General features: G+C 38.6%; 2 protein-coding genes across 2 annotated transcripts; one reads left to right on the forward strand and one right to left on the reverse strand.

The window, feature by feature from the left end:
* The first annotated feature begins 408 nt into the window (after window positions 1–408).
* On the forward strand, window positions 409–924 carry LOC149286284 (peptidyl-tRNA hydrolase 2, mitochondrial-like). Its single transcript, XM_089494348.1, has one exon. It carries the CDS (start codon window positions 409–411, stop codon window positions 922–924), a length of 516 nt encoding a protein of 171 aa, XP_089350474.1.
* A 15162-nt stretch (window positions 925–16086) lies between these two features.
* Window positions 16087–17250, reverse strand: HTR1D (5-hydroxytryptamine receptor 1D). The gene has a single exon (XM_089494319.1). The coding sequence runs from the start codon at window positions 17248–17250 to the stop codon at window positions 16087–16089; it is 1164 nt and encodes a 387-aa protein (XP_089350445.1).
* Between the last annotated feature and the right edge of the window lie 5826 nt (window positions 17251–23076).

Below are 23076 nucleotides of genomic sequence, written 5' to 3' on the forward strand. Positions count from 1 at the left end.
GGTTGTTATACCATGGAAGTGATGACCTCCACTTAATGATTGATCATTTAAAAGTCTCGGACTTGAATGGCATGAATTGGTGCAGAAAAAAGAAAGATGTGTTAGATAATTGCCCCAAACACTCATCATTTTGAAAATCCTTTATTATAAATAATTTAAAATGAACCACGTAAGTTGTGATCTGTCACTTTTTATCTCAACCTAGCTGTTTTCCAAAACACAAAAAATAATTTGTAAATGGTAAAATTTCATATATTGACACAGACTGTCTTCAAAATTATTTTTTGTTTGTGAGAAGAAAAAAAATGAAGACATTTGATTTTATTGTGCAAGCAAAACAACTAGTAACCGTCTTTATTTTCATAATAATGTGTTTAAATGGTATTTGTCATTTTAGGCTCATTTGGAATGGATTATTTATCAAACTCTGGAGCCCTTGCTCTTGCAGCAGGAATAGCGTGTGGTGTCTTTCTAGGCTGGAACATGCGTGGCCGTTATGGGTTCTCCCGAACCATAAAGACCATTGTTGCCAACGAGGCAGGAAGTGAAACCAGTATCATGGGAGAAGGCGGAGAGTTCAAAATGATACTAGTTGTCCGCAATGATCTGAAAATGGGAAAAGGCAAAGTAGCTGCACAGTGTTCACATGCTGCTGTATCTGCCTACAAACAACTTTTAAAGAGAAATCCTGAAATGCTTAAGCAATGGGAATATTCTGGACAACCAAAGGTGGTTGTAAGAGCACCAGATGAAGATTCTTTGGTAGAACTTCTCAGACATGCTAAGGAGCTAGGATTGACCATTAGTTTGATTCAGGATGCAGGCCGTACACAAATAGCGCCAGGATCTAGAACAGTGCTCGGCGTTGGACCAGGACCTGCTGACTTAATTGACAAAGTGACTGGACATTTAAAGCTCTACTGAGATTAATGACAAGTTTGTTTTGGGGGGAAGCAACCATTTTGTAACACCAATGGCAATGTATTAACATTACCAGTATAAAGAAATATTTTAAATGCTAAAGGCCTGAGTACATAATATGTCCTTAATTTAAAAAAATCTAAGTGTGACATATAAAAAAGATTGGTTTAATGAGATTTGAACAATAGATATTGTGGTGGTAGCCAGCAGATAGATCTCCAGCAGTTGTTGCACTCTTAAGTCCAGTTTTCCATTTTCAGCCACTGGTTAGCTGAGAATTTTGGGACAGAGCTGCATGATGGTTAACACCAACATAGCATATCTTGCCAAAACTATTTTGTATGAGTTTCAGTGGCCTTGTCACCTTTTTTTGAGAGATCCCCACTGGATATACCTAAAAAACAAAACAACAAATACAGTTTTTTGGTTTTTTTTAACAACTAGTCACGTGTATTATTATTTAAGTCCAATATCAGTGTCACAATAGTGGATTGGTTGGCTGGGAAGCTTTGGAGGGGGCTTCCTAAAGAGTTTAGGGGGTTCTGGAATGCCCTCTTTAGGTCCTTGAGCTGACCACCATGCCATAAGTATTTGGTCAATAACAAAAGTTCATATCAATACTTTGTTATATACTCTTTGTTGGCAATGACAGAGGTCAGACGTTTTCTGTAAGTCTTCACAAGGTTTTCACACTGTTGCTGGTATTTTGGACCATTCCTCCATGCAGATCTCCTCTAGAGCAGTGATGTTTTGGGACTGTCGCTGGGCAACACGGACTTTCAACTCCCTCCAAAGGTTTTCTATGGGGTTGAGATCTGGAGACTGGCTAGGCCACTCCAGGACCTTGAAATGCTTCTTACGAAGCCTCTCCTTCGTTGCCCAGGCGGTGTGTTTGGGATAATTGTCATGCTGAAAGACCCAGCCACATTTCATCTTCAATGCCCTTGCTGATGGAAGGAGGTTTTCACTCAAAATCTCACGATACATGGCCCCACTCATTCTTTCCTTTACACGGATCAGTCGTCCTGGTCCCTTTGCAGAAAAACAGCCCCAAAGCATGATGTTTCCACCCCCATGCTTCACCGTAGGTATGGTGTTCTTCGGATGCAACTCAGCATTCTTTCTCCTCCAAACACAACGAGTTGAGTTTCTACCAAAAAGTTCTACCTTGGTTTCATCTGACCATATGACATTCGCCCAATCCTCTTCTGGATCATCCAAATGCTCTCTAGCAAACTTCAGACGGGCCCGGACATGTACTGGCTTAAGCAGGGGGACACGTCTGGCACTGCATGATTTGAGTCCCTGGCGGCGTAGTGTGTTACTGATGGTAGCCTTTGTTACTTTGTTCCCAGCTCTCTGCAGGTCATTCACTAGGTCCCCCTGTGTGGTTCTGGGATTTTTGCTCACTGTTCTTGTGATCATTTTGACAACACGGGGTGAGATCTTGCGTGGAGCCCCAGATCGAGGGAGATTATCAGTGGTCCTGTATGTCTTCCATTTTCGAATAATTGCTCCCACAGTTGATTTCTTCACACCAAGCTGCTTGCCTATTGCAGATTCAGCCTGGTGCAGGTCTACAATTTTGTTTCTGGTGTCCTTCGACAGCTCTTTGGTCTTGGCCATAGTGGGGTTTGGAGTGTGACTGTTTGAGGTTGTGGACAGGTGTCTTTTATACTGATAACAAGTTCAAACAGGTGCCATTAATACAGGTAATGAGTGGAGAACAGAGGAGACTCTTTAAGAAGATGTTACAGGTCTGTGAGAGCCAGATATCTTGCTTGTTTGTAGGTGACCAAATACTTATTTTACCGAGGAATTTACCAATGAATTCATTAGAAATCTTACAGTGTGATTTCCTGTATTGTTACCACCCATTCTGTCCCTCATAGTTGAAGTGTACCTATGGTGAAAATTACAGGCCTCTCTCATCAACTTGCACAATTGGTGGCTGACTAAATACATTTTTGCCCCACTGTACATTTATTTTTATCAGTAAGTCATAACATTAGTGCTATATCTTAACAAAAATCCTTGCATGGTTAGAGTTAAAATACTGTCTAGTTTTCAAAAATGTATTTCAAAGATGTCCTAAATTGGACATGGGCACAGACTGACCAGACGTTCCCATTTAGCCCCCAAACAACCCAACAAACCTATGCATGGGTGGTTTCACTGTACTCAGGAGATGTTGCTGAATACATATTAGGGTGTTGTTTGGCTGTGACAAATACCAGGGGCAGTAAGTTCATACCTGAAGTAGAATGTGTGTGAAAAAACACACAATAAAATACTACTGCAAACTTTGACAAAGGCTGGTGATAACATGTGTGCATGGAAAGAGTTAAACTAATAGCATTCGATAGTAAACTGAATTACCCAGCTTGAAGGGTGTCACAAATAACATATGGGGCAGGATGGCCACATGTCGAAATTCCAATTTAAAAAAGGCGCCCTTCAAAAAGCAGCCTGATACACCTATGCATGAATGGTATCACTGTACTCAGGAGTTTTTGCTGAACACAAATTAGAATGTAAATTCATACCAGAAGTACAATGTGTGGGGGACTGGCTGGTAGTAGAATTTGTACATTTGAAATACCCAGAGGTGTTTAGTTTTCAAACATATTTGGTTTCATGGGGGTAAGTTGAACTGGCTGGTCTCAAAGATGTCAAAGTTGAAAAACTGAACTGTGCATGTCACAAATACATGGGTGGTATCCCTGTACTCGGGAGATGTTGCTCAACACATATGGAGAGGGGAAGACTGGTTAGACAAGAAGTGAAATTCATCTATAAATTGACATTAACTTCAAAAGTCCTGGCTCCTAACTTTTTTTAGCTGGCTCCTAGATTTAAAACAAATTTGTCAAGCCCTGTATTAATCAAGAGGATTTCTATAATCTCTAGTGGATAGCCCTTTGAAAAGTTTGGCAGTGAAACTGCGGAGTTGTAAATAGTGCAAAGGCAAAATTTCTGTTGAAAATGGTGTCAGGTGATTATTCGACACCCCTAACTGCTAGTTGCTTAAAAACATGATCCGGCTTACCCTTTTGGAATCTAGGGTTTTGGATTAGCGATGTAAAACTGGAAATGAAGAAAACCCAGACCCAAGTGCTTCCTCACCTGTACCCAAGCCCTATGGGATACAAAAGTGGATTTGAGCTCAGTTCAGTCGGCCATGAGTGTCTGGGTGGGTGCAGGAGGGAGGCCAGGTGAATAGTAGGAGAAATGTTCTGCTCCATTTCAGGACTGGCAAATCTATATTAAGGGAAATTATAATTTTCTTTAATTGTGTTAGGGGCAACTGCATAGGATTAGTGGAACGGAGAACCAAAGACCAAGAGAGGGTCTATTCGGTCTGAGGTGTGCCATGACCGACGTACCAGATAGGCCTATAGAGGGCCAGCCCATAAAAGAAATGAAAGAAAGGATAGAGGAAATAAAAGGAAGGAAATTAATAGCGGGGGGGCAAGGGAGGGCAACGTCAGATGCTGAAACGTAGCTGTGGGAGGTAGAGGTGTTGGTTAAATAACCATAGCCCCTCCCACAACTACAGGCTAATGTACATTAGCTTTAACATTTGTGTTAGGGGCAACTGCATAGGATTAGTGGAACAGAGAACCAAAGACTATTCGGTCTGAGGTGTGCCATGACTGACGTACCAGGTAGGCCTATAGAGGGCAAAAGAAGAAGACACAAAGTTAGTCATACCATAACTTTATTAATAAACAAAACATGACAATATGAATAACATTAATGAATAACAAGTTTATAGAACGAGTGACATGAAGGCATTACGCATCTCCAATGTTGGTTGAGGGATATAAAGAGAGAAACAGGAGGAGTTCCACCTGACTAGCTTTTTAATTACATGGGCTGGAACCTTATTCTTAGATGCCGCTGAGGCAGCCCCGATTCGAAAAGAGTGACCCGAATATGCAAGCGGGTTAAGGCCAATCCTTGCAAGTAATAACCTCACATATCTGATAAATGTGACAGACGACAACGGCTCCCTGGGGAAGTGCAAAAGAGGACCGGTTTCCGAGTCAAAAACACCAAGGCTCCCAGGACTGCAACTGGGCACCAAGCAGAATTAGTAGGAAAGAATGTAATTTTTGTACTTGGACCGGACTGATTGGTTTTCGTATGACCGAGGGATAGAACAAAATAATCAGCAACAGGACATAAGTCCGAGACCTTCAGAAATGAAGTAGAATAAGGTGTCGTGGCCAGTTCCCCAGGGCGCATGAATCCATAAAATGCTAGAAACATGGCGGCTTTGAGCACTATACAAGTAGCCGGAGAAAAGGGGCGAGTATCTAAGCAATTTATCAAAGCTCTGAAAACCTCCCCATCAACTGGCAAGCGACTGGGGGTTTTAACTGGCTTGTTTTTCTGCAGACCTCTCAGTAAGGTCTTGACCGGGTGCATAGCAATCAGTGAGGGTTTGTTAGGAAAATATAGTGATATGTGATGCTGCACTCCCGTTAAAGCTTAATCGAACCATATGAGAGGTTTAAACTCGAATGACAGTACGCTGCGAAAGCCAGGAGGGTGGCAACTGAATACGCGTTCGTGGGGGCAGATGCTAACACGAATCAGCCAAATAGGGACCAGGCTCTATCGTATGCCTTCCTGGTATTGTTGGACAACACTCTCGTGATAATGTGGCTAGCTGTGTGCAGCTACATCTCTATGCTAGAATGAGCATTTCGAAAACCGGCGCTGCCGCTGAGGGTTGGACCTTGAAAAACTTCTGAAAATTGAAACAAGAACGCGTCAGCTGCTATATTCTGCTCCCCCTGTACATGTGAACATCTAATAAAAAATTTATGATATAATGATAACCACGTAAGTTTACGCATCAACCCCATAATGTGAACTGAGGACGACCTTCCTCTATTGACGAACTCCACTGTGGCCATGTTATCTGTAAAAAAGGTGACTGTATCACCTTTCCACATGCTGCCCCAGACTGTCGCTGCAACCACAATGGGATAGATTTCGAACAGGGCCGAGATGTTGTGAAAGCGGGGAATCTCAAGCATCTGCAAAGGCCACTATTCTGCTAACCACTGATCCTGGAAAATAGCCGAAAACCCAAGGGATGGAGCGGCATCTGTAAAAATCCTTGGGGAAGAAAGACTGGGTTGGGAAATAAACATGGAACGTCCGTTCCATGTCTTAAGGAAACTGGCCCACATACGCAGGTCGGACCTAGCTGACTGATCTATGACCACTGCCTCCTCAGACGCATGGGATGCTGACAGCAGAGACAGGAGATGGGAGATGAACGACCTGCCTTGAGGAATTATCCGCATTGCAAAATTAAGATGACCTAAAAGGGATTGCAATTGAAGTTTGGAACAAGTTTCAGATCTCATGAAACTCTGGATTATATCCTGAATTCTCTGGAGTTTCACGCTAGGCAGGCTGGCCTCCATCCTATTAGAATCTAGCACTATCCCCAGGAATTCTGAAGTGGTAACTGGACCTGCCGATTTATGTTAGGCTACCGGGATATGAAGCTCATTGAATAATTCCAATAACTTCCGTAGACTGCACGGGGATACGTTGGGGGGCCTCCACCAATAAGGAAGAACTCAGCAGGAGCCAAGTCAACGTCTCAGCTAAGGTGTCAGGTTTTGGGCTACTTCTAGAACCAAAAACTAATCGGGTTGTGAAATAGTAACCCCCCCCCATTTAATCCCATGAAGATGCCACAAATCTGGATGAATCGGTAGTAATTTTAAAGCATCTGTAATATCCGCCTTGGATAACCAAGCGCCTTTCCCTGCGTTGACTATAGCCTGAATGGCATTGCCGACGGAGGCGTATTTGAGCGAGAACTCCTTAGCCGGAATGAGGGAATTAATGCTGGGGCACGCCGAGGAATAAGGGGCAGACAAATCCACAATGAGTCTCTTTTTATTGGAGAATTTGCTAACAGCAATACCCAGTGGGCTAACCCTCCAAACCGGAAAGGGAGGGGAATTAAAGGGGCCGATGATAAATCCTTTAGCCAGTTCTTGGGACAGTAGCAAATTTACCGCATCTGGGTCCGATAAGGCTGACCTGAGGTTCGGGCATTCCCAAGACTCCTGGGGCATGGCTACTACACCTGTATGGAAACCAAATGCCAATCCTTGAACCAGAAAATTTACTAACTCTGGGGAGGGGTGGAACTGTAACTTACCCAAAAGGCCCTCCACATTGATCGGGGATAGTCATTGCTTAGGCAATAAAGTCCCAGGGCACATGGTCTGGGGGTGGGCCTGCACTGACTGAAATGGCAACTGATGGCGTTGAAATTATTGCAGATCTGAGACCTGCCTAGAAACGAGATGGGTCTGCCCAATTTATCATGAGTTTTGGAAAGTAATTGTCTTGGACGGTAGGGGGCGGACAAGGCGGCCGAGCTAGTGGAGGGGGGCTGTCGGTAGCCAGACAAAAGTTAGCTGCATGGGCCGTGGACTGGCAATAATGACACGCCGGGGTTTTGAGACCAGCGAAATGCCTGCAAAACAGTTCCGTGTCTACTCTACTCCAGTCAGTCGCATAGTTAAACTGGGCGAGTGCTGCAGCTGCTTTAGCGGAAAACAACCTGTGATAATCGTAAAAAGCACTACCCCCATATTTATAGCCAATTCCACCACTTTATATAAATATTGATCAAGCTCTTCCCTTCTGGAAGGAAACGCTGAACACAAGACATCCCTATAAATGCTGAAGGCCAGGACAAATTCCGGAACAGACAACTTTTTGGCCAGTCCTGGGGTCTTTAGCTTTAAGCACCACTGAAACTTCGCCACAGGAAAAGGCTTTATTTTCCGCCACGTCATGAGAGCTTAGGAGAAGGGAGACCAGGTTAACGTCTTTCCCTTCCAGGATATCCTTCCTAAGATTATCCTGGATAAAATGTGCAGGGGAAATTGAAGGAGAAACGCCAGATGACATACCTGACCCTTATCACAACTAGCAGTGAGGTGGCCCAGTTCTTCTGGGCCTGGGGTGGGCTGTGCAGGTTGTTAGAGTGACCATCGACCCTTTGTGCTCTTAACTGCACAAGGAACCTCTTTTTTACTGTTCCAAATCGCCATCTCATTCTGTACCTTCTGTGGGTTAGTTACCTTGTTACAATAGCGATATAACCAGGCTATGATGGCTTCATCAGATACGTAGGGGTTGTACATGTGGAGAGTAAGAGAGATTTCCTTACCACTATACAGCAACATGAAGCAGAGTCCATCCAATCGATGGTCCTAATAGTTGTTCTGACACACACTGATGTTCTGTAGTGTTACTGTAATTTTTAGGGTAAATCAATGTTTATTGAAGTTTTTTACAAAGGGAGAGGGGTACAGAAAATAAAAAGGGAAGGGGAATATGACATGAGGACTTATTCAAGATCCAAGGAAGACCAACAATGCTTCCGTCAAGTGAATAGAAATTAAATTTTACATGGATTTCTCAGTCTTTTTTCCTTAACGTTAATGGTTGCAGGCATTTTCCTTTTATCAGAGCAACAAAGATAACTCAGACTTAAGGTAGGAGGCCTATTGTCTTAAATAACGGTTTTAACACAACAGTAATCAGGGCCAAAACACAGAGCAACAGCAGTAAGCTGTAAACACTTCAATGCAAAAGCATTAACCCCATAAGGACCGGGCTCATTTTTCGTGTTGTACCCTGTGGGACCGAGGCTGTTTTGACACTTTTGTGGTGCTTGTGTTCAGCTGTAATTTTCTCCTCACCCATTTAGTGTACCCACATACGTTATGTATTGTTTTTTTCAGGACAAGATGGGCTTTCTTCAGATACCATTATTTTGATCGTATCATCTTATTTACTATAAAAAAAATAAAAAAAAACATGGTGAAAAATTGAAAAAAAAACACATTTTATGACTTTTATTTGAAAAATCTTTTACTTACCTAAAAAAGCAAGTAAAAAAACTAGCTAAATAGATTCTACTACTTGTCCTGAGTTTAGAAATACCCAATGTTTTTATGTTTTTTTGCTGTTTTTTGTAAGTTATAGGGCAATAAGTACAAGCAGTGTTTTATGATTTCCAAATCTTTTTTCACAAATCTGGTCAGTCTGCCTCCATCTCCTCTTTGGAATATCTTTGAAGCCGGTTAACTCAATTTAACCCATTCAAACCATATATTTTTGAAAACTAGACACCCCATGGTATTCCAAATGCTGTTATTTTAACCCTTTCCATGCACCAATTATAGAACTACACTTTGTCAAACTTTGTAACAAATTGTACTTTAGTTATAGATATACAGGTTCTGGTATATGTCACTGTCAAACAACACCCCAATGTGTGTTCAGGAACATCTCCTGAGTGCAGTGATACCCGACATGCATGGGTTTGTCGGGTTGTTTGAGATTTAAAATGCCACATTTGGGAAGTGCGCTTTTTTTCTCCATTTTGGTCAGTCTGTACCTATGCCCTATCTTTGAGCTCGGCCACTCCAATTTACCCCATCAGCCATTTTTTTTATATATTAGACACCCCTTGGGTATTTGAAGTGCTTTTATTTTAACTCTTTGTTGAGAGTTTTGAGAAATTTTAGCACTTGCTCAAAATAATAAACTTTATTTTTTTATTTTATTTTTTTAATACTTTTTTTTATATTTTTTTTACACATTTTGCTGGTACTGGATGGTTCATCAAGTGACATCACTGCATAATTATTTTTAAATGTTAGCAAATTTTTTTTTTTATTTTTTTTTTCCCCATTTTTTTTTTTTATTTATTTTTTTTTAATATTTTACTAATCACATAGTGATTAGAAAGCTGGGTTCCATTGTCGATCGTTGATCGCCTCCTAAACGCTTTTAAAACGGGCGTCCGCCGCCATACAATGTATGCCGGCTGTTGTCGCCCCGGGGAGGGGCCAGACATGGCCCCCGATGCCGATCTCGGCGTTACTGAATGCCTCGACATCGAGGCATTACAGTAACGCCGTTTAAGCGAAGAATCGTTGATCACTTTCTAAGCTTATTTAATTTTTTCACGGTTCAGGACCGTCAAAGGTCATTTAGTGACCTTCTTGTCATGACGGTCCTGAACCGGCAAAGGTCGCGAAGGGGTTAAATGAGATGCTGAGCAAGGATTTATGGAGATAGGGTAACCGCCAGATAAGCATGTGCAGCTGGTAAGGTGATATGATATTCAGGCTTCACATACCGGAGAGTAGGCTCTAGAGGTTGCAAATAAACAAGACATGGGTTATATAATTATAATATTCCGCCTGACAGGGTAGAACCCTGACATAGGCTCACGAACAGAGATATTAATATCAATGTAATGTAAAAAAAAGATTAAAATCAGATTACAAAATGTCTTTTACATCCTATTTAAAATCTTTATGATTTTTGTCATGATGACGGCATGGTGATATCATTATGATGTCATAAAGAAAAGATCAAAATAAGATAGAAATGATCTATCGTAAGATTAACAATTTTCATTTGTATCCTTCAGATCTTTTCTGGTGTTTTGATGATCCTCTTATGATGTCAGGATGATTTTCTAATGTTATATAGTGTCATAAATAAAAGATCAAAAGAAGATTACAAAAGGTCTTTTACATTCTATAAAAATTCTTTATGATATGATTGTGATGTCATAAACAAAAGGTCAAAGCGAGATAAAAACGATCTTTTACATCCTATTTAAGCTCTCGTATGATGTTTTGATGTCGTAATGTTATGATTCTGATGTCAAATAAATAATCAGTACAAGATAGACAATCATTGACATCCAATGTAAGATGTTTTCTGTTGATTTGATGATGGCATGATCTTCTGTCATAATGTTATGAAGAAACGCTCGAAACACGATTTAAAAATAGCTTTTTGTATCTTATTTAAGATTTTTTATGATGTTTTGATGATCTCCATATGATGTCATAATGATGTCATAGTTTTATTGCATGCTATTCAAAAGCCTTACATTTGATGTCAAAGATATCAATATAATGTCATAAAAAAGATCAAAAGAAGATTTGAAAAGTTATTTTATATCCTATTTAAAACTTGATGGCATGATGATGATGCCATAATTTTTTTAATTGTGATGCCATAAATAAAAGATTAAAACAAGATAAAAATGATCTTTTACATCATATTTAACCCTCTTGTATGATGGTTTAATGATTTAATGATGATGTCATGCTGTTTTCATTGTGATGCCATAAAGAAAAGGTCAACATAAGGTTAAAAAAGTTATTTGATATATTATTTAAAACTTTGATGTCATACTGATGTCATAATGTTATGATTGTTATGTCATGAAAAAAGGTCAAAACAAGATAAAAACAATCCTTTACATGCTATGTAAGATGTTTTCTGATGATGGAATGGCATCATAATGAGCTCATGCCTCATGTCATAATGTTATGATTGTGATGCCCTAAAGAAAAGCTCAAAAATATTAAAAAAAGGCCTTTTGTATCTTGTTTTGATGATCATATGATTTCATGATGATGTCATAATGTTATGGTTGTAACAAATAAAAGATCAAAACTAGATCAAAATGATCTGTTATATCCTGCTTAACTTTGGTCCACTAGGGGGCACTTGTGTAAACCGGTTGCCAATGGAGATATAAACAAAAAAAAAAAGACTATGATAGTATAGTAGTAGAGACACAGTGGTCTTATGTATGGTGTATTTATGCACTCACAATATGGTTGTGCTGTTCTAGATCCATGAACAAACCCACCGCAATCCGTGTGTGAAGTATATATACGAGGAAAGACAACGACATAAAAAACACAATGATGTGGTAACGTTATTAGTTCTGGCACGCCAGAATAGATGTACACTTACAGTTGTTACTGATGTGTCAAGCGTTTAGAAATTAGTTGTCGTCTGATGGTTTTGTTTCCTCAATCCTTCGCAGTCACGGGATGTATAGCAGGTAAGTAAATAAACTCATCCACCAACCAGTGTTTATTGGCGTAAATAATTTATTCTGGGAATTCATACACCGCTAAAATCAAATAAAATAAAATCAAAGTAAAAAAAAAAAAGTCCGTAGTAAAAAGAAATTAGCTCTATCCGTGTTCCTCTCGATGCGTTTCGCCAAAAGCAGCTTCCTCAGGAGTGTCTTCCTCACTTCTCCGTGGTCTTTATATCTGTGCGGGGCGCCATCTTGGAGTGTGTTACGGGTTTCCAGCTGGGTATCCGGGAAAAGAAAGAGGATAGTATATACTTTATTCTTGATAACACGACTTTTACACTGGTCTTCACACTTTTTCAGTTCTTATATCCTGCTTAACTGTCAGGGCTCGGGTAAGCAGGTCAGATAGGAGCCCAGTTACAGGCTCAGTTTGTACCCCACGATGCATCCTTACCGGGAGGAAGGTTCAGACAAGCAAAATGAAACATACCGCAGGCTGAATAGAAATACTGAATACTAACCTATTGTGTGGAACCGTGTCAAAGTAGATTACATCCACTGCAACACCCTGATCTACACTTCTACTTACTTCTTCATAGAATGCAATTAAATTAGTTTGACATGACCTATGTGACTGAAGGTCAGAAATAATGTATTTCTGAATTTATGGCAGACATGAGGCTGATTTCCTTATTGGCCATAATGCTAAGGAGCCAAAAAGAAACAGTATATAATAATAATAATTGTAAAGTATAGGTAGGCTGTAGAGAAAGCTAGGTAAATAGAAACAAATTGCTAGTATTTGGAGCAAATTGCTACAAGTGAACCTGTTTGTCTTGCTGAGGTACTGTGAGGAAGATGGGCGGGGACGCAAAGCAGGTGATCACCAGCTGAGTGGGCTTGCCCTTCCTGCCGCGATAATATGTAAATTATGGGAGGGAAAACGAAAAGGGGGATGGTGCGAGCAATATGGCGTTTGTGAGCAGCAGAAATATCCAAATGGACACTTCTACCGCACTGTGGCCGCAAACAAGTAAGGGAGACAAAGTGAAATGAACTCCTAGAAGCTAATATAGCTTCTAGGTCTTTTCCTTTTCAATGTGTTTTATTTTATTTAATTTGCACTTAATTGCTTTGCCATTTGTTTCAAAACATAGTCACACAGGCATGGCATTTTCCAGTCCAAGAACTTTGTGTAAAAAATAAAAGATTAGTATATTCTATTTCCAGGTTTGCCTAGGGCTGTTTTTTTCTATATCCAAACAAAATATTGAAATTAAAAGACACACTTACTTTGCCTCCACTGTATTCTGGATTCCGATGATGGTTTTCCTGACTAGTTTACACATGAGTTAACTATAATTATGTAGCTGATTAGAAAATGTACTTGATTAAACATCAATATAAAAAGCATATGCGATTTATCAGACTTGTGAATTCAGATTTGTACAAATATTAATTTTAACAAAATCAGTCAATTTCATTAATTTGTACGACTATCCGTAAAGGAAGGTCCCCAAGAAAAACGTAAAAGCCAGCCCCCCTCATCAAATATGCAATATCTCAGTAAGGGGGGTTGGCTACAGGTTAATATTTCATATTTTAGAGGAGATCTAATGGAAAAAAAACAGCTGATCTAACAAATGGAATGATCTTTTGTTAAAATTCTTAATATGGGGGGCTAACCCGGGTAGGTACACTGGTAACAAATAGACTGAGTCTATCTAGAGAAAATGCTTGAAATATTAATTATGTCTTTGTTGTACACTGTGGTAACCCCCTTATTAAATCAGACTATATATATAGTATAGGGAACCAAGAGAATTGGGAACAAGGTCAATTACTCCAAAAAGGTCAAGTTTGGTATATATTTGAAAGCGGTCAATCAGTTCAAGTATGAGAGGGAGTGGGTAAATTGGAATGAATTACGATGTGGATGGGTGTGGTGATGACCGGGGACACCTCTAGACTTACACATACACATGTACTTTAACACCATACACTTACTAATATATACAGTACACATATGTCTACTACCATACACTTACTATAGTGTTTAATATTGTTGGTATAATTGTATTAGATACATAAAAATGTTGCTGCAATATCAGACACAGAATTCTTTTTTGGAAGGGGATCTCAGAGTAAGCCATTTCTGAAGGGTCTCAGATATAGCCCCTAGACATATATTTGGCAAGTTTGTCCTCTTGCTCAGTATTAAAGAAACAGTCTAGTGTCCTTTGAGCACCACCAACAAAGAATGCATATTAAAGTACATTGTTAGAGATTGGACATTCATTTTACTGTTTTGCTATGAACGATTAGCAGTATTCTTTTCTCCCCAGTAGAAGCATATGTGTTTAAGAGTGCAGTTTTCTTCTTTAACAGAAGTCTTACACATACTGTTAAATGCACAAGACTTCCTCAGGGAGCAGGTAAAATTGCTGCTGGTCAGTAGCTGATCGGCAGCCTTCTCTACACTGAAGTGTGTTCTAGTTATCCTAGAGAGGGTTCCATACAGTGCCACCACATATGAGATATCTGGTTGGTTCCTGGATTAAAGACAAACTTGTCTAGTTGCCCTAGGCCAGACTACATTACTTTACAGGATGCAAAGGTGAACAAACAGTTTGATATTTGTTATAATATATTTATATTTTTAGCAGTCACACTCTAGAATCCACAACCATATATTTCAATGCAGTTGGGGATCTGAATTGCAAAGAATGCATTTTCTACCACAATGGGTAAATTAATAAAGGACCAGAGCTCCAGAGGACCTTGGCCTAACCAGATGGATAACTGAATCAATTTTATACCAGGGTTTGTGCCTGCCTATAAACATTCTTGGAATAAGATCTACTTTTCTATATTTAAGAAATAATTAGGACTACTCTTTTTATATTCAATCTACTCAGCTAATTCATGTGCATATGAGTTGGAGCCTAATCAGGATGGAAGGTGTCACATTCTTAAAAAAAAATTGTATTTCAAATTCCCCTTAAAATGATGCACTATTTAGTTTTCTATTTCTCCCTTTCACTCTCTCCCCATTTGCTCCCTTTCCATTTCCCTCACTCTCTCATTCCCTTACCCTAAGGTCAATACAAAAACCTCTCTGGAGAAATTAGATGTCATGTTAACCAAAATATATATTTTTTTTATATTCAGAGCAGTTAGGTAGTGGAATGTACTGCCAAAAGATGTTGTTTTGGATGCCTCTCTAGTAAAGACATCTTGGGTAAAGGATTACAACAAAGTAACTTTAGTACGAAAAAAATTAATTGCCTTTGATTTTGGTCAAGAGGGGTATTTGAAAGACTAATTTGATAGGCATATGTACCTTTAATAATTGCATTAGTTTGCTTTCATTTTTTTTTACTTCAATTTAGAACACATCAGTGAAATATGGTCAGTTGGTGTTTCGTGTTGATCTCTGGCAAGGATTTTGTATAACTCCTAATCATGTGTGAAACCATTGTGATCTCCATCTGCTAGTAAACTACAAGTCCCATGAGTCTCAAGCAGATACTAGCTGACTGAGGGCCGTGGCCGTTAAACAACAGAAGGATAGCTGTCTGATAATCATTATAATTTACCAGTACCCCTTATATTTTAAAGTTTACAAAAACACTGCTCTTCAATATGGCCTTTGGTGAGTAGACCCTGGGTTTCAATGAGCAAATGCAATTCTTTATAATCAAACAAGCCGACAAACTTTATTTCTTTTATTTACAATATTCTAATTGTGGTGCACACACTTTAATTATGTTACAGTCTTGTTCTCTGTCAACTACATTGAAAAGTTGGTTCATTGATGCACCATACAGTCTTTGGCAGAATATGCCAATATTTTACTTGGGATTTCACCTTCATGCTTTTGATACTCCCTCCATTCCAATATAAATAAATATATGCTTCAATTTTTCTTTTTATCATTTATAAAATAATATATTTCATGTATATTTTCCCATGTAGACAACACTTTAATCTGAATTATAATAACATTCAACATACTCATAATGCCATTCTTAACATCAACTGAATGACTTCCAAGTTCCAAGAAATGTTCAATATACTGTCTTGTACATTTCATTAGATGGCATTATAAATGTTTTGGTCATTGTCTTAATGTTCATTTTAATGCCATGTTCAACATGAGCAGTTGCTATTAAGATTATATATAATATCTGATATTTTACAAAGATTTCCCACAATTCTGGACATAAACAGTTAAACTTTTAAGAAATAGTTTTCATTTTTATAAGTCTTTGGAATGCTCGTTTGAAATCCTCATTAAAAGATGTATATATAACAGGGTTGATAAGTGAGTTTAGATATCCCAGCCAAGTGAAAAAATCAAACAATATGGGATCAAACCAACAAGCTTCACTACAAATTGGTAAGACCAAAGATACTACAAAGAAAGGTAGCCAGCACACTATGAAAGCACCAAGAATTATCCCAAGTGTCTTGGTTGCCTTCCTCTCTCTTGCAACAGACAATCTCTTCCTTTCTAGAATGCTACCGGCCAGTCTTATCTTGATGTGGTTGATGCAGACAGGAGTTCCATCTCCACTGGAATGACCAATATGTGTACTTGTGTTGACTGAACAAAAGGAAGAACCAGTTGATCCGGTAATTAGATGAGCAGTTGTAAACCTTTTTCCATAAATGGAAGGGGGCTTGAGAATCCTTGAGCGAGCTGCTATATAAATTCTACCATACAAAATAATTAATAGTACAGTTGGTATATAGAATGCACCACAGGTTGAGTATATGGTGTATGAGATTTGATCTGTGTTAACAGAGCAGTCTGTCAGTTCTTCTTGAGCTTTGGCTTGTCTCCAAAATAGTGGTGGGATGGATATACAAATAGATATAACCCACACTACAGAAATCATTAAGGCAGCTCTCCTAGCTGTACGATGTTTAGAATATTCTAGAGCATCAGTGATGGCCCAATATCTATCCAAGGCAATGACACAGAGATGGAGTATTGAAGCAGTACAACATGTGATGTCTGAAAGCAACCAAATGTCACATATGACTTGGCCAAATGTCCAAGCGTGAGTGACAGTGTATACGATACTAATGGGCATAACCAAAATGGACACCAACAAATCTGTAAAAGCCAATGAACCAATTAAATAATTTGCAGGAGTATGTAGTTTTCGACTTTTAAATATAGTAATAATAACAAAAGCATTTGAAAGAAGAGTTGCTAATGTTAAAATAGATAAGAGAATAGATAGCGAAATCTTAAGTCCAAATAAAGTTGATTCCTCCCATTCTGTGTTCTCTCCTGAAGAATTTAATGAATATTCTGAGATAAGTGTTGGCCTAATGGTTCCATTATAATAATTCATTTTATACAAATTGTTCCTGTAGACATAATCTTTCATTATGATCTTGATCTTCACATTTATTTTTTCTTTTACATGTGATGCATTTTGCTCTTTTTACATTTGTAATTAGTTGTCTTACCAGCTTAAAAATAATGGAAATGTTTTTATTTAATACCATATGAATGAATAGCTTTTAACTTTTCTGTTTTGCCTTGTAATACATCTCCTCTAAATGTCTCATCTTGAAATTGTATGTTGTTGGATTCTGAGTTTCTTATTTATTTCATACTATTTTGTGTTTTTTTAAATAAAAATATATAGAATTATTTCTAATTTGTTCATGAAATGCTTGTAAATCTTCAGAAGTTGACCTCATAATATGTTCTCCAACAGTCGTCCAAATCTTAATTTAAGTTTATCTTGATTGTAATAAATCCTAAAAAAAAGAGAGAAAAGATGTTTTAATAACTAGTTTTCTTGCTTCATATATGTGTAACAGTTAGTTTTTTTTATAAGCATGTAGGGAGGGAGAATAATTTATGACAATCACTCAAAACCTTTTATTGCAGTGTATAAGATATTTGGTGTTAAATTGCATGAGCCAAATGTATCATTAAATCAATACAATAAACTGAAAATTATTGTATTTCACTTCTTCATGGGTTTTTGTTCTGGATTTTTAGGCATCACAAATATCACATATAATGCAATTGAAAAAGATCTCTTAAATTCATTACATTAAGGTGAGTGTGAAAAATCCATGCAAATATCCCTGTTTCCAGTCCTTAAATACCAGGTGAGGTTGCCCAAAATTTGGAAAGTAGTAATTCACATTTGAGATACAGAGTTGCAGTGTATTGCTATTTTGTATTAAAAGGGTTGACAAACTTAGCTGGCTAAAATGGAGCCGTTTGCAGATATAATAAAATTAATTTGATAACTAAACCAAATTTCATGTCTAAATGCAATGCAAATCAATAATATTTAAAAAAAATATAGAGTATCTTAATTTCTAGTAGTAATAATGTCAATCCTTAGATAACAGCAAATGTAGACTAGCGGGATATTTTTTTTACCCTATTTCCCCATTCTTTTCATATAGTGTAATTCTGTTTATAAATCTGTAGCATTAGAATTGTTTCAACAACCTATCAATGGTTGCCACCTATTTTGCTGATTTAGAATTCTCCATCAGAAGGCAAAGCTGGAATGTTTCTGAGGCTCTTAAATAGGCAGAGGAAGTCCAGGCACCAATTAACGATTCCCGCCAAAAATTCAAAGTGCCGTTACATCATTTCCGGTCCACGGCCATCTTGGGGTTGGCGAGATCGTAAAATCCTAAAAGGAGCAGTAGTACCAGCTGGCGCCACTAGGTGGCGTGCAGAGGAACGCGTGCACGCGGCAGGTCCGGACCTGGCTCCAGCAGTGGACGGCTGCCGAGTGCCGTTGCGGGGTCTTCCCCTCCCTTGCGGTGGCGGAGGCTGTCTCACAGAAGCGGGAGGTCTCCCTCTCCTCCGCGGTGGTTGCGGCTGCTGCGGCAAGACGGGAGGTCTCCCCCTTCTCCGCGGCGGCTGAGGCTGTTGTGCCGAGGCGGGGGGTCTCCCTCTTCTCCGCGGCGGTTGCGGCTGCTGTGGCACGGCGGGGGGTCTCCCTCTTCTCCGCGGCGGTTGCGGACCCGAGGACCCGGAGGCACCGGCAGCCAGGTATGTGACAAAATTATGCAAATTTTACAGGTTTAGAAAAATATGGGAAATAATTGTTCAACAGTACTAGGAATGGAGCTTTTAGAGATACATTTAATTACAGAAGTGCTAATTTGCTTATTTTTATTTAATCTCACTGCTTCAAAGCTAAGTGCCACAGTATACCATATATTAAGTATGTTTACATCATTATAAGAAGATAGTTTGCTATGGTCAGCATGCAGCTCCCCTAAAGAATACCATTAGCCATTAGATTTAGAGTACCATCAATAGTATTTTCACGAGTCTGGGGTAAAGTATAGGGTCAATTTTGTGGGGTTAAATATATATAGGATGGCTTCATTCAATGTAACATTCAGTTTATTTTTGTTTGTGAAATTGTTTTAGAGATAAACATAAACATGATATAAACATATATTAGCTACCATTATTTGTAAATAGGATATTTCACATTATGTAAGCAATATACAATAATTGCCAGTAGATCTTAAGCTGTTTACAATTTCCATATTTGAGTTAGGTGCTCCTTGTTTATCTGCCACTGGAGGGAGCTTTTACAACACTTTTAGAAGGAAATATATATTTTTATTATCTGTAAAAATAGTTATAAAGCCCTGGTCATTTACCAGCAAGTAATGTAGACTTCCCTTATTTGAACTAAAGAATCATATAACATTTTAAAAGCACATGCTTGAGGGATCAAAATTATCTAAATAATGAGCATTGTACTTTTGTTTGTATCCAGTTGGGGGCTAGTAGAATTCAGAATAAAGTAATTTTTTAGATTAATGGCCATATCTAGAGCTGCAATATCTTTCAATCAGAGCAGCCATACCCACATTGTTCCCATTACAGCCCTGCACTTTTAGTATCTTTGGTCTTAACTGATTATATAACTGCTGTTATATAAGATGCAGCTTTAACTAAATGCATGAATAGGAAAGCTGCTATAGTTCCCTACCAAACACCAAATCATTGCCAGATTAATGATTTATAAAATAGGCACATGTACAAAAATAATCGAAGACTTTTCAAAGACAAATTCTTTGTATGATCTTGTATTGTGTATGTATGTATGTTAGTCCAGTTTTGTTGTTAGGAGGGCTACTGGGGCTTAAGCCTCAAATCTTAACTTTATAGCCCTGAATGAAGACTCTGGGGCTTAAGTTTACTTTAGCATTTAAAGCTTACTTTAGCCCTGGAGTCTCCATTTGGGGCTAAGAGCCAGTTGGTGGAGATCATCGATCTCCATCTAACTGGCCCCAATGAAAGTGAGAGTGAGATCTGTTTATACTGACCCCTTTCTCCCTGCTCCCTCTTAAAGAGTGCCAGTTATTAATGGAAAGCAGCGGGATATGACAATATATGCCAGTGCACAGCACCAGTGGCATACAAAGGCGGGGTGGTCCACCCTTGGTGCCACTTGCTAGGGGGTCCACAGTTGCTGCCCGGGCTGGTCCAAAATTGTTCTCAAAGGGCCAGTCCATCCTGGTCTGATCCGGTCCAGGCCAGACAAGCCCTTTGTAAAAATGTTTGGACTGGTCTAGGGAGGCAGGAGCAGAGCGAGGTCAGATAGCATGAGGTAACGTGACCCCGCATTTAAACATGAGGCTGCTTGCCAAGAATATCTGCAGAAGAGCTGAGCTAAGGAGGGTGAGTGAGGGAATGAGGGAGAGGGTGTAAGTGTGAGCATGGATGTGTGTGTGTGTGTGTGTGTGTGTGTGTGTGTGTGTGTGTGTGAAAGAGAGCATGGATGTGTATGTGTAAAGGTGTGTGAGCATGGATGTGGATGTGCAATTGTGTGTATGTGAGCAAGGCTGTTTATGGGTGAGCATGGGTGTGTATGTGTAAGGGTTTGTAAGTGTTGATGTGTATGTGTAAGGGTTTGTGAGCATGGGTGTGTATGTGTGTGAGTATAGATGTCAATGCGTAAGGGTAAATGGTCACAGGTGTGTATGTGTAAGGGTGTGTGAGCATGGATGTGTATGTGCAAGTGCGTGTTAGTGAGTATGTGTGCTTGTGTGTTGGCATAAGTGTGCAAGTCTGTGCAAATATGAGTGTGTAAAAATGTGTGCCAATGAATATGTGAGTTACTGGGAGAGACAAGGGAAAAGGGGAATTCAAGTATAATAATGAATAAGAAAAGAGATAAGGAGAAAAGGGGAAAGATAAGGGGAGAGATGGGCACAAAGGGATATAGAGAAAGAAGGAAGATTAACATAAAGATGAGAGAAACAATGCTAGATGAGAATAAGGGAGATAGGGACAAAAGAGAGAGATAAGGTGGAATATGATGAGGAATAAAGAGAAATGGAAGAGATGACATAAATAAAAAAGGAGATATAATGAGAAAGGGAGATATCAAAGAAAAAGCAGAGTGATAAAGAGAAACATGGAAAGAGAACAATGAGAGATACAAAGAAAGGGAAGAGAGAAACAGGGGAGGCCCAGCAATATCCCTAGTGTGTGTATATATATATATATATATATATATATATATATAATGTGTTTGAGTGTCTCTGTGTGTGTCTGACTATGGGTGAGTTTCTTGTAAACGAGTGCCTGTAATTCACTGGGTGTGAATGAATGCAGATAAATGTTACAACTGTTTTAATGCCTAGGTATCGATGGTATCGATAAGGGGATAACAAACTTTCATATTGACAGTGGGCATGTGTTAGAGTTTTGTCAGCATGTTTGAGTTACAATGCACCTGACCCTTGACAAATCATAATATTCATGAACGTTGCAGGAAGGAGTACATGAAATATAGTGGAAATATACTGGGGAGAAATAAACACAAGGAGAAAAAACTTCACAATGAAGTAATTTGTGATCCTTTTTGTAAGCCTTATATTTTTATTGTATATTTACTTTTGCATTTGTGCTTGCATACAGAAATTCTTTGTGTGAAAATATTTTTATTTGCAATATTTTTTTCCAGCAGTTTAGACATTTTTTTAAAGAAATGTTAAACCAATTACTACAATGCAAAGTAGGGAACAGAAATTAATTTTTAGTGTGTTTGTGTGTGATTGATTGAATAAGTGAGTATTTATAGCTCTTGATGACAGAATCCTTCATAATTATAAGATTTAGTTTTACACCTTCTTTAGCTGTTTCAATGTGTAATTTATATAAAAAAAAACATGGTACAGCACCACAAAACTATCGGTGCAATATAAATTAAACACTAATATTAAATGATAATAAAAAATACGTTTCTTTAGATGAAAAGAAAATTTGATGTTCATCCCAAGCCTAGCATCAAGCCCTGCTAATGTCAGGATAGAGAAAGAGGAATCAGATAAAGTACCAATGAAAACAGGAAAAGAGGAATAAAGGAAAGCAAAACTCAAAATCAATAGGTAAAGCTGGAGACTAGGAGCAATACAAATAATGGTAAAACAACAAAATAAAAATGCTTACTATACTCCAATATACATATGCTTTTTATATATTTATGCTTGTGCACATTTATATTTTAACTTTTTAATGGGTCTGTGTTAGATGACCTGTAAATAGAAGGACCATTTATATTTAGCTAGCTTGCAGCATTGCTCTGTAACAGTAAATGATTAAATCCCACTAAATTTTAAACTTGAGAGCAGGAGTGCTGTTTACCTGATGCATTGGCTTGTCTTAATTTGTATGCTTGGAAAAATGTCCTCCTATTAGATCATGTCCTGGAGTGGCTACAGTCAGGGATGACCTGTCCATCTTTGTGGCTTCCTGTGGTGCAAAGCTGCAAGGAACCCTTATTTAACACATGTCAAGTGATTGTAACAAGGGGGTCTAGAGGGGTGATGATAAAATCACATTTTGAGAAGAAAATGCGGCTGCAATTTTATTTGTGGAGGAATAAGTTGCATGGTTAATGCCCAGAAGAATGAACTATTATTGCTTATTTTTTTTATCACTGGGCATTCAGGATTTCCAGCAACCGTAAATTACCATAAATGTGTTATTGAACTACTAAACCATTGAAAGACCTTTACATGATATTAACTCAGTAGATTAGTTCCAATGCCTGTTCATTCATTCAAATCCTTGTGAATTTCTGAAAGGGTAACATAAATAATACTTGTCACAGAATGAGAGATGCATTTCTTTAAGGGAAAACCTCAGTTGCACTAAAATATCCATATTCTTGTATTTTAGCAACATTAATTTGTACAAC

Source organism: Sceloporus occidentalis, unplaced genomic scaffold (assembly GCF_023333645.1).
Source record: "Sceloporus occidentalis isolate IW3139 unplaced genomic scaffold, rSceOcc1.0.p SCAF_71, whole genome shotgun sequence".
Taxonomy (NCBI): Eukaryota; Metazoa; Chordata; class Lepidosauria; order Squamata; family Phrynosomatidae; genus Sceloporus; species Sceloporus occidentalis.